Here is a 12,022-nt window from a genome sequence, read left to right as displayed (position 1 = left end):
TCGCCTTGGATAAAGGCATCTGCTAAATAAACAAATAATAATAAATAATAATAGAGTGAGGACCAGGACAGCTGCTGTTCCTTGTCTTATTAGGGATGGCTAAACCAGTTGCTTAAACCTTATCTTGGTAGCATGATTACCTTCCAATAACAATTTATATACTCTCCTTATTGACAGCATTGGCAGTAAAAAAAAAAAAAAAAAAACCTCTGCACTTTTCTATGAACTGATCGCCAACAGGACCCTGCAACACATTGTGAATACAGAGTTTCTGACAGGCTCCAATATCTTAGCAGAATGGTGTGATGTTCTGTCATGACACTGATAAATCAGGACGCCACAGAGTGGACTGCACTGCTGTGAAGAATGCAGGTTACCCTGGCTGCTTCAGTGTGGATACGAGGGTCACTTGTGCTGAGCAAACCATTGGTTCTCAGCACTGTACCAAATCAGTTTAGCTGCTTTTGCTTTTTTTAGTCTCTTCTGTACAATCACTTCCTGTGCTGGGATTTTTTGTTCCATTCAGTTTTCCTGTTTTCTGGCTATGTTTAACAGCACCTTGCTGTTTGGCGACAGGGCTGGGTGGAGGATTGGTTTCCTATTAAGAACACTGACCTTCGATCCCCTGGGTTTAAATAAAGTGCAGAGACAGGAATGCCTGCAAGTCTTGATCTGCTATTTATTTTGGGATGATGTTAACCGGCAGGCCATAAATGGAAAGACTTCACGCTATGAAACAGACAACCTCAAACAGACTCTGTTTCTCTAACACAATACAGTGAAAGGTCTGAGTTTATCTCACTTGGTCAGTCTAAGTCTGTGGGTGGTCTAACCTTAAGCAACCACAAAAGATTTGACTTTTGTGATGAGTCCACCATCCATGTCATTGTTACACAATGCAACGGTCCTTGTATCCCTTAATCTCAGAACAAAGATGTTGTTTCACAAAAGCCTCATAATGAGTAAAAGGCATTATCAGTTTATCACCGCTATATCATTGTTACATTGTCTATCTAGGTTTCTTGTAAGAGCAAAGGACAAATGAAAAAGGGCTAAAAGACATTGCATCTAAATACAAGGTGTAACCATCAATGGAGTGTCAACATGCAATATTAGTTAGAAGCAAACAAGACATCTGAGATAACCTCCAAATGGCATTAAAGGGTTAACGTTAGAGAAGTTTTAAAGCGTCTGTTCCAGCATTACACTGAAATATACACTATTCTGAGACAGCTTGTGATACTGGACACTGGCACATTGGTCACGGTCTGTAACAACAGGGCTAATGCTGTGACCCCTGATCAGGATTCTGACAGAGTCAATCTTCTTAGTGCTGATGAGAAAAAAAGGTGGCCTCCAGATATCTAGTAATTAAAGAAACGGTGAAATCTGGATTATCCCATAGCTGTTCATGTTTCCTCTGGCTTCTCCTCTGTTGTAGCTACATTGTCACTTTACTTTTGTACAGCTTTGATATACACACTGAACTTTTATTCCTTAATGCTAATGGGGAAAAAATAGAAGGAATCAATAGTAATATATGGTTACAATACCATTTTGGGAAAGCAATAGGAATACTTTCTGTCTATTTTTGAGAACACAAATCCTGTCTTGTAAGAGAAAGAGTAGAACACAACAGCTTTAATTCATAACTTTTTTTTTAATAGTGCTGTGCTTGTTCAGAAACTAAACATGAAAATAGTAAGTGGCTCACATTTTCCACAATGTTAGAAAAAGCGGCTCTTACAAATCCTACTGACAGGGTGTATTGTGCCTCCTTAAAAAAACAAAAAAACAAACAAACAACAAAAAAAAGTTTTTTGCATTGTTATATTCTGTTGCTAGGTCTCACTTACCTTTTTGTAATTATCCACCAGATTCAGGCAGGATGCTTTACTGATGACATCATCCATTCCATCACAGTCCATTTTCACAGGGTAGCTCTTTATAATGCCACATGAACACTCAGCCCACACGGAGTATGAGGTAACTCCACTGCTGCCATAAAAACAAGAAGGCTACTTCACATAACTCCCAGGCCTTTTGACTTTTGCTGACAAGCTATGGATTCATCTGCGGTCCGTTGGGGTGGGAGAGCGAGGCTCGTTTCCAGTGTTTGTTCTCTTGATTTTCTCACACCCCAGCGCCAGGACAGCTGCAGCTTTGGGCAGTTAGAAATCAACACCTTTCCTGGTGCTCAGGCCTGTCAGGGACCCTGTCTTTCCACTGTCATCTTACACCTTCCTTACCACAGATTCTGCCCCAATCTCCAGCTCCACACAATGCAGATGGTTCCTATTAAAGGAAAAGACTCACATTGAGCCCGGGCCAGCTGATTACAGCCAGAATTCACAGCTAGACAAGCAGGCAGTGTGGGTTACTGCTGTTACTGGAGGATAAAAATAGCCCAGCAACCAACTAGTAGCAATTGCCAGGGTAGCACAGACCTGTCTCATGTGACCAGTGAAATAATCTATGTCTGGATGACATGGCCAAAGTAAGCAAAAATGTAAGGCACCTGCCCATCCGTCAGAAGCTGCAGCACAAATAAACATTGATATTTTGTAACGCGCATGACTGCTCTGTTCCCCGAGGGCCCTGGAGAAATATAATCAACTCAGGAGTCTAACTGAAGCCTTATCTTATCCAGACCATACCTAATTTCCAAAGCAAAATGACGCAGGCTTTTAGTCTGCACAGATTGATACAGTCTGTATTTCCTGCAGGTTGTAAGGGTTTACTTGAAATGGAGGATGTATCTTATCAGTCATGTTCTTTTGGGATAACTGTAACTGGCACAATGTCTCCTAGTGGAAGATTTATTTCTTTAATAAGTGTCTCTCACATGCATATTTACAACATGCACAACCAGAAATGTTAACAGGGTTACTCCCTGGCAGCGTTGCGCTGAGACTGTCACCACTTTACAATTTAAAATGTTTCGGGCTGTTTCAAAACATTCAATATGCCAGAAAGAAATTAACTATAGCCTTGTGTATTGCTGTATGCTAAATAAACTGTGCTCATGTCAGAAACAGAGCACTGCCATTTACATCACAAACACCTTTGAAATCCCACTTTATTTTATGTCAGATGTACAATAAAATGTAGTGCATATATGCACATAAATGGCTCACTTCTATGTATATTCTGGCAACCAGCAAATGAATACAGTAACAGCGCTGGAAAAACAAAGTGAGATGAGAAGACAGCAAGAGCTTCAGATAAGTGACCCTGCCCTGACCTGTTAGGAATTCTCTGATCTGGGGTGAAAGGGCAGGTCAGTCTCCTGTCTTACTAAAGCTCTATGAGTTTGAATAACAGTCTTTGGAAGTCTGAAAGTTATTTCAAAACTTAGCACAAAGAGGAGCTGAGTTTTTTTTTAAAATAAAAATGTGGAATAGTTTACCAGGGGACATTAATAAAAGCTAAAGGGATGAACATAAAAGAAGAAAAAAAAAAAAACTTTGTGTAGATTGTGCTTGGGACTTTCTGCCCTCAGGGAAAAAGTGTGCTAGCAAGGGACAGCTACCTTTGTTTTGTTTTCTCATTCCTTACATTCTTTGTTTTAGTGAATCATATCAACGATAATACTAAGCATATCTCCGTCAGAGGTCCTGCACTACTTCTGGTGCCCTTATTTATCTTGAAAATAGCTAATCTGTGTACGTAAAAACAACTTTGCACGTGGTAATAAAACATTGGAATGTGATCAATGAACCCTCAGATGTCCTGAAATCTATAACATGATGGACCTCTGTGAGGCACAACTGTTCCAGGCTTAATAGAGCTACAGAATAACAACTTATACCCAGCCTCTTTTCTCAAGACATGTTTCACTTAACTCACTCCAAGTGAAGTACATACACACTCAGCAAGCTGAAAAATGCCATCCTGGAAAGTACAGTAAATCGAAATGGTGGACACATTTTAACAACCTGTTGTAAATGATTTTCATCAGAATTGTAACCTGCTATTCTCCATACCCCAACCAAGAAAATGCTAAAAACATTTTCTTCATTATTGTTAAAAAACACAAACACACTACACAGGAAGTACAGTTGTTTTCACAGCTGATCCAGCTGGATTATTTAGACAGCAGATGGGCTTATCTGTCCATCTACTCCATCAGAAAGCTCTATACAACAGCTGCAGATGAAAGGAGCACAGCAAATCTGACAAGCTAGCGGAATCTGAGCCGATGAGTCACAACAAACTCCAGCTCCGATCATCAGATCAAACCTCAACGGAGCTGTGGTCTGAACGTAAAAGACAAGAGTTCTGGAATTAGATTCGAATTTTGACCCACTTTTTTTTTTTTTGTCTTTTCAGTAATTAATTTAAATCTAGAAGAAGAACTGTTTCCTAAGATCCTTTGAGTTTAGCGCTATGGTGACATCGAAACATGAAAAGTGAGCGAGCAGCTCTCAGTTCCTGTCAGATCGCATTTTACCCTGGCAGGTTGAAGCCCCATTCTCTTCCTTCCAATGGGGACGCTGCATTGGTACTGTATAATGAAGTCTGACTTCATCTAGAGCTGAAATCACTGCTGACTAAATGAGCACTGATGTAGGAGTAAGAGCAACCTGTGAACTACATTAGTCACTCGGAACAAAAAATACTCTCAAGATTTCATCGTTTTGAGTGGGGAAAAGTGGTTACTAACTCTGCTTTGTGCTTTACTGTACTTTTACTGAGTGCCTCCTACCCATTCACAACCTCCCTACAGTCAATTTGACTTTTAATTGAAACATCCAATTCAAGGTATAGATCTATTTCAACAATATACCCTTTGGTTGTTTGTTGCTTACTGAAAAAGACAGAAAAAGCACATATTTAGTTAAATCAAATTCTATACTGTTTACCATGACATTCACTATAGAATACATAACATACAGTCCACAATCATCAGTTACTGCATGCATATTGCCTCTCCAGTCACAAATTAATGAGCACTTATCTTGGCCTCAGTCAAACTGTCACTCACAGTTTATCGAATCCCTATAACAGCACAAGCTTCTCTGTTAAAATTTCGGTTAGATTTTATGTCACTATACTTTCTGTGACAATACAATAAGCAAGCTTTTAAACTACAGCTCTGGGAATTTGATTTCCCAACCTACAGTACAGTTTAAAAAAAAAAAAAAGAATGTTGCATTTTCGAAGGAAGTGCGTTAGCAGTCACGAATATTTAAGATGACGTACTGTAAATTGTTGATGACGTGATCTTCATGGACTAAAACGTGCCAATTTTTTTATTTTTTATTTATAGTAAGAAACACTTTATGGTGCCACATTTTAAGAATCATATCAAATTACCATATTATATCACAGACTCTTCCAAAATAAAATAGAGAATTGCTAAGGGGTTTCTAGCTGCCAAGTGATGTAGTTACAGTCACTCTTTTGCCAAACAGTTTTTGCTGCCAACACTTGATTATACACAACATTTACCTAATAGGATCACTAGATGAAGGCTTTATGTATTAGCTACAAAATGTTGATTCATCCATCATATAGCAGCAATATATCACATATAAACCTTAAAGTCTGTTTAATTTGTTCTGTATTCTCTAACTGGTAAGTGGTTTACCTGTAATTTGAATATAAATGCATCATTTAAATCATTTCAGCAGATGGTATAAATATAGGCACAATGTCACAAAGCAGCATTCAGAGGTTTTGGACGTATACTTGCTGTATAGTTCAAAACACAAAAGTAACAATGAAACATCTGTACTGAGAGAGAATGACTCATTGTACGCTAAAGATAGTAGCTTCCTCTGTAATAAAATATATTCGGCAGCCCCCAAAACCTCTCTTTTTTATTTTTAAGGACCAGCATCAAAATGGGTAGCAAGATTTTCTCCACAGCCTACAATATAATTGTTATTTGTGCTAACACAGACCACCGTGGGGTTATCCACAAAACATGAAGAAAATAAAACAGACTATTTAAATAAACTGTGAAAGTGCTGGATCAACATTGGACAAGACTCACCTGATTCCTCAGAAAACTTTAAATAAAAAGGCACAGCATTTCATTATTATTAATTTTTTTTATGAGCAACAACAAGCCAGTTGTTTTTATAGCCTCTTTTACATAACATGTGCCTTGATAAGGGACTGCCTCACAGCTGCCTGTAGAAAAATGCCCTAAATGTCCTAATTTCGATGCAGGGCTTCTAAGGCTAAGCTAGCCTGAATACACAAACACAGACTTCACAGTAAACACAGGTCTTTGATGAGAAAGCAATCTGACACTTACTGCCGATAGCACATTGTGTATGTAGACCCCACCGCGGTCATTTTAAAGTCTCGCTGTTGTACCATTGATGGAAATATTTGAGGGACCTTGGTAGCATCTGTGCATGCACTGTTCTGCTCTGTATAATCTTGGGTCTATTTTATTGATCTAAATAGCGTCAGGTCTAAATACTGTCTAAAGTTTAGGAAAATGGTATTAAGAACCATGTCTGTTTAGAAGAGTCATTGAAATAAACATCTGTTCTGCCTGGACAATAATTGAGATCAAACTGTCTTGCTGACAAAACAATGCATTTTTTTATCTAAAAAAAAAAAAAAGGTCTTTTAATCTTCCTACACAAGTAACTTTATTATGGTCCTGGGTACGGCTTTACTGTTTACATTTTCACGAGATGTGGTGAGGTGAAAGTGTTTCTTCATTATCCCTGGAGACAGTATTTCTTGTACTCTTTGTACCTTTCAGTTTCGACAGTCAGCAGAGGGCTTAATTGACCACAGAGCAAACATATCCCGTATTGTACAGTAATTGATTTGCTCTATTACACTTATTAAACAGAGCTCCAGTTTCATGCTACTAATGGAACAAAAGGTGATAGATTTCCCATTAACATCCCCCTTTAGGCTCATGAAATATGGGCCAATGTTCAGGCAATCAATTTTCACAGTATCTGGAGACTTGTATTACTGTGTTCAGTATGTTTCTCCTCTGAGTCCTCTGATCTAAGTGATTATTTTTTTTAAAAAGTCTGGGGATTTATCAGTTAGCAGACCTATTCTAATTTAAAGTACAATACAGAGCCTTATGTATTTCAGCGTCTATAACATCTATATTATCTGACTTGCTACAGAAGCTCCATGTACAGTATATGAGGGCTGCTACTGGAAAAACGGTGGTCAGTTTTTTATTATGCTGACAGCACAGCTTGCGACGAACTAGTGTATCAAGCAGACCTATAATAATAAAAAAGAAGCCGGAAAGGTAATAAAGGTTTTATGCGTTTTTATACAGCATGATACCATCTGCAGTTTAAAGACTCTCCTTGGATATTTGTTACTCTTTCTGAACTAATTTGAACATCAACCCTATGGAATTTTTTTTTTTTTTTTTTTCCGTTGCTCGGATACTGGACTAATTTAAGAGTCCCTGGAGAACTATAATTGTCAGGTACACTGGCCTTCCTGAATCTTTTTTTTTTTAATTATTTCTTTGTCTTCCTTGTCAGACGTATTAATTTAAGTAAAAGGAAACGCACCTTGGCAACGCCTTGGTGGAAGATTCCGATAAAGTTATTCATGTAAACTCCAAACACACATTCACATGCACATGCACATGCACACGCACACGCACATGCACATACACATGCACACGCACACACACACACACACACACACACACACACACTCACCCAGCCACTCAGGTAACAGGGTTATTATGTCAGGTTTTCAGTCTAGTCAAGAAAGAAATCATCTCAAATTATCTTTTTTATCTTTTTTATTGTAATGCCATTTGTAAAGCTCATTAAAAGCTATGTCCAGATCACCTTCATTATTTAAAAATAAATCACCAGTGAAAGTAATTTATGTAATTGGAATTTTTCCAAAGAATAATCCCTAACAAAAACGTTACTGCAGAATAATAGTGGAGCTGGTGTTTGACATCTTCTCTATCAGGTTTCCTCCAGACTGCATACCCAAAAAGCAAATACATTAAAAAGGCTGTAGAGTACAGCAACGAAGACAATGCTATGCGGATACAAACAGGGAGGGAACACAGTTCATGCTTTCTATTGATCTTTATTGCGGTTCATTTTCAAGGCTTTCAATGCACATTTTGTTACATAAAACACAGATATTACTGATTTCCTCCTTAATGCATCCCATTGAACACTTGACAACACGTTCATTAGTGTATGTCATCAATCCATAGTGTAATGATCCACAACTATAATTTAAATGTCATATGGCTGGTTGTGTGCAGACATTTATCTAAAGCTCTAGCAATTAAAAGAAAAATACATGTAGCAGGAAAAAGCAGGCGTTACCATAACACCTAAGCAGTATGAAGAAGGAAAATAAATAAACAAATAAAGACTGACTTAAACAAGAGACCAATCAACTCGTCAGAAACAGATATCTTACCTGATATGCACAGCTCTCCTGGTGTACCATCTCAGTGCATCACAGAGAGAGCAGTAGGCTGTCTGGGATGATTAGAGACACTGCTCCCTGTTGCAATTTACTGCATGCAAGAATAAGAACACGCAGCCTGGCTGCAAGGCGAGATTCTGTGCAGATTAAAATGGATCCTGCTCCTGCTGCTTCTGCTGTTTCAACCTGCGCAATGACACTGCCTTTGCTTGCAAGGAATGGAACGCTGAGCAAATTTTCCTCAGGGAACTGAGGAGAGTGCGGGACAGGGAGAGCGGGAGGTTTAATAACGTCTATTTGGCACTCTGATGGAGGAGGGGGAGGCAGCTCATCACAAACACAGTCAGCCAGTTATATAACAGTCAGAGGGAGAGTGCAAAGAGATCAAGACTGAGGCGGGGCTGACCTTCTAGTGTTCAAAAAAGGTGGCTCGGTGACGTAGAAACATCCCAGCGCCTGGGAAGAGAAAGGGAAGGAGGGGGAGGCACAAACAAAAGCAAGTGCTTGCCTCTAGCGAATAGAGAATGAAGAACTGAGCTGTTACTGTGAAATTCAAGGCTAAACTGAATCATTTTCAAATACAATGCAATCATTTCCTATTGAAAATCAAGAGCACTGTTTTGAAAAGCTAAATGGATGCTGTTCTGAAGTTCACACATATATTTTACTTTGATCAACAACAACAACAAAAAAAAGCCTTCATGTTTTACCGGTTCAAAGCAATTAATGTGTGTATTTCACCCTCCCTTCCAATAATGTTCACTTTCCAATAATGTTGACCCCCCACACTGGTAATAGATGTTCCTGTCTTCTTCTCAAAATACTGGTTAAAATGTTTTCTAAGTAGTTTATCTTGTAATCAGTCAGTATTGTAGTAACACGTTTAGCACTTACTTTATGGTTTTGTATTTGTTTTATAGATGTATTTGTTTTTTCTCCCCCTGGGGTTGGATTGAAGTCAACCTGTTTCCAAGAATCATGTGACCTTTTTCCCTAGTCAGCCCCGTCTCGCTGGGAGAGGCTGGGAGTTGGGGAGCTCCTGCAGAGCTGGTGCAGGTCAATGTCTGCCCTTTGGTTAGTGCCAGAAGGCATGCTTCATAGATCTTCACTGAAAAGTGCCAGTTCCAGGCCAGAAAGCAGGGAACAGGACAGGAGGCAGAGGGAAGCCATCATCCTGTACACAGAGCTTGCTTAAGTTCTGTGAAATCACACGCTGGACAAGCAAGCATTCATCATCCCAAGCAGGATGGGGTGCAAAACCTCCTAAACTTACCATCAAAATATTCACGACAGGCCTTGTGATACCAATCACAAACTTTAAAGGATCTTTTTTTATTATCATTAGGTTGTGACGCATGTTGTCCAAATAACTTGAACAAATAAACAAAACAAATGTAAATTTGAATGGATTTTAAGTTATTCTTGCAAGGTGAATCAAAAAAACAATCAATGCTTTTCATGGCACAATGATAGAATACATTTGAGTAACTGTGTACTGTATTCCTATGTGTACTCATTGTATAACTGCAGAGTGAGCCATATACTGCACAGTGCACCTGTTCTGTTATCATGTTAATTTACTGAGCCTGATCTAGTCATATTATAACTAACTGGGAAACACAGTCACTATTATACAGCATTGATGGGAAAATAAGGGAGTTTTCCTCAATGATTAAAACAATATAGTTGAAACCTATCTGCAAGTTTGCCACTTCAAACCCTTCCGTTTGCACTGAGACACAATATGACACTTTATTTGAAGTTGAAGTTCAGACTGCCAGAGTAGGCTGGAATAAGTTAAAATCATTTTTGTCCAGTGAGAAAGCAATTCTCACGCTAGTGATGTAGAGCAATGAGCCCACACAGTTAAGAGTTCAGAATCCGGCGCTTCCTGGGATCATGAGAGAGGTGCAAGTAAATTAAATCAACTACACAGCACCACCAGTACGTTCAGGAACACATTCCGAATACCAACAAACACAAAACATTTTTTTGGATTGAGAAAAGCTGGATCTTACTGAGGTCAGAAAGTTCAGAACCCGCACATCTAAGGTAATCTGTGCAAATCAGAAAGTCCAACGAACCTTGACTTTACAACGACTGCATGTTGAAGGTGATGGATTGTGTTTGTTAAGAATAATATGTATGCAAACAAAATTGCCATTTTGAACTTGATGGGCATCAGCCCTCCATTGTGATATAATTATTTACACACGGACCTAGGAGCCAAACCACTGGTCTAATAATTATTGCAATACATGGCGTCTTTTGACCATAATTGGTTCCAATTTGACCTGGGCACGAGGATTAATACTCAGCATTAATTGATTACCAGGAAATCCCACTTAATTTCTGTACTGCCCACTGAACATTCCTACAATGAACAGGGTGCAGACAGAGTGTGATTGTGCAGTACGTTGTACACTGAGGTGAGTATGCTACTGTATTTAATAAGTGTGAAACACTCATTAATTAACATACAATATATTTGCTCGTTTGGTTTCTGGTGCTTGCCTTTATTATCACATTTATCCAGCCGCAGCCTAGTAATGAAGCCCCATACTGCACCTGGCCTGTGGAAAGGAAACCTGCCTCATTATCTGCTGCCACTGAGGACATCAATCTTTTCACTTTCCTAATGTCACTTTATCATTAATCATTAAAAGTATAAATGAACCTCTTGAAGATGCATCACAGCATGAGCTTTTATCCAGAAATCTGCATTAGACAGTCAATTAACCTTCAGAGCGCGACAAGGTTAGCCGCTATACTGGACCTGGTTCAAAGAAACACCGTGATTTGAAAACTTGAAGTCATTTATTTTTCAACGGACAACATTTAGATATCTACACTACAACAAGGTTTCCTTATTATATATATTTTTTTCTTTATTTTTAGAAAAAAAAAAAAACATGTTTTTCTTTGTATACGTACAACTACTGTATATCCAAAAATATTAAATCAAATCTCTACCACGTATAATACTTTAAACAACCCCTTGCACTCAGAACATTGCTGAAGTTACCTTACTCAAGAAAACCTCTGTTATAAAGTAAAAAAAAATCCAAGTTTTTTTGAAGCTTGTTCCCTTTTGGATGCTCTGGCCTGGTATAAAATCAGAGCTGAATGGGATTAGTGTTAGACTGAGACGGAGAAATGTGCAGCTATGGCAAACTAGCTGTGGCAGCTTTCCAACCACAGGCAGTACAATGAAACGAGGCCTAAGTTTCGTTTGTTTAGAATTCCTGTTGCATTTGTGAAAAAAATAGTGTTAATGCCAATTAAAATTCTCAGATTGTGCTGAACAATTGAAGCCATCAGTGCAAGTACATGTCACTTTGCATTATCAACGTCTTTCCTGACTAACAATAGGTATAGAACTGTTGTCAAATTATCTGTGTCATGCAGTGATGGATTTGACTGCTACAGGTTGTTACAACATTAGGTGCTGTTTTGTGTTGTTTTTCTATTTTATATGCTTCTTTGTCTGTGTATTTTCTTTAACTCTATGTGAAGACAAGCTTATGGAAAACTATGTTAAGGGCATGATATATGGAGGTTGTCGATGTCTTGTAATCTTCCAATCTTGTAATCTTCTGTATCAATA

The 12,022-nt window shown here is 38.5% G+C and overlaps 1 protein-coding gene across 9 annotated transcripts in view; it reads right to left on the bottom strand.

The window, feature by feature from the left end:
* The window catches only part of LOC117417069 (schwannomin-interacting protein 1), a 161,448-nt gene that overhangs the window by 15,732 nt on the left and 133,694 nt on the right, over positions 1-12,022 (bottom strand). The window contains exons 1-2 of one of the 9 annotated variants that reach the window (XM_059034371.1): positions 8,407-8,768; positions 1,857-2,295 (exon numbers count right to left, since the gene is read on the bottom strand). The exons of 6 other annotated variants lie outside the window; for them this stretch is intronic. In XM_059034371.1, the coding sequence (XP_058890354.1) occupies positions 1,857-1,928 (72 nt within the window). In that variant the 5' untranslated portion in view covers positions 1,929-2,295; positions 8,407-8,768. Of the gene's footprint in view, positions 1-1,856; positions 2,296-8,406; positions 8,769-12,022 lie in introns of those variants that run through there. 2 more of the 9 variants (XM_034028783.3, XM_034028785.3) reach the window with 2 other exon arrangements.

This window comes from Acipenser ruthenus, chromosome 12 (genome assembly GCF_902713425.1).
Source record: "Acipenser ruthenus chromosome 12, fAciRut3.2 maternal haplotype, whole genome shotgun sequence".
Classification (NCBI taxonomy): Eukaryota; Metazoa; Chordata; class Actinopteri; order Acipenseriformes; family Acipenseridae; genus Acipenser; species Acipenser ruthenus.
The sequence above is the reverse complement of the archived record's forward strand: the minus strand, read 5'-3'. Positions and strand labels throughout refer to the sequence as shown.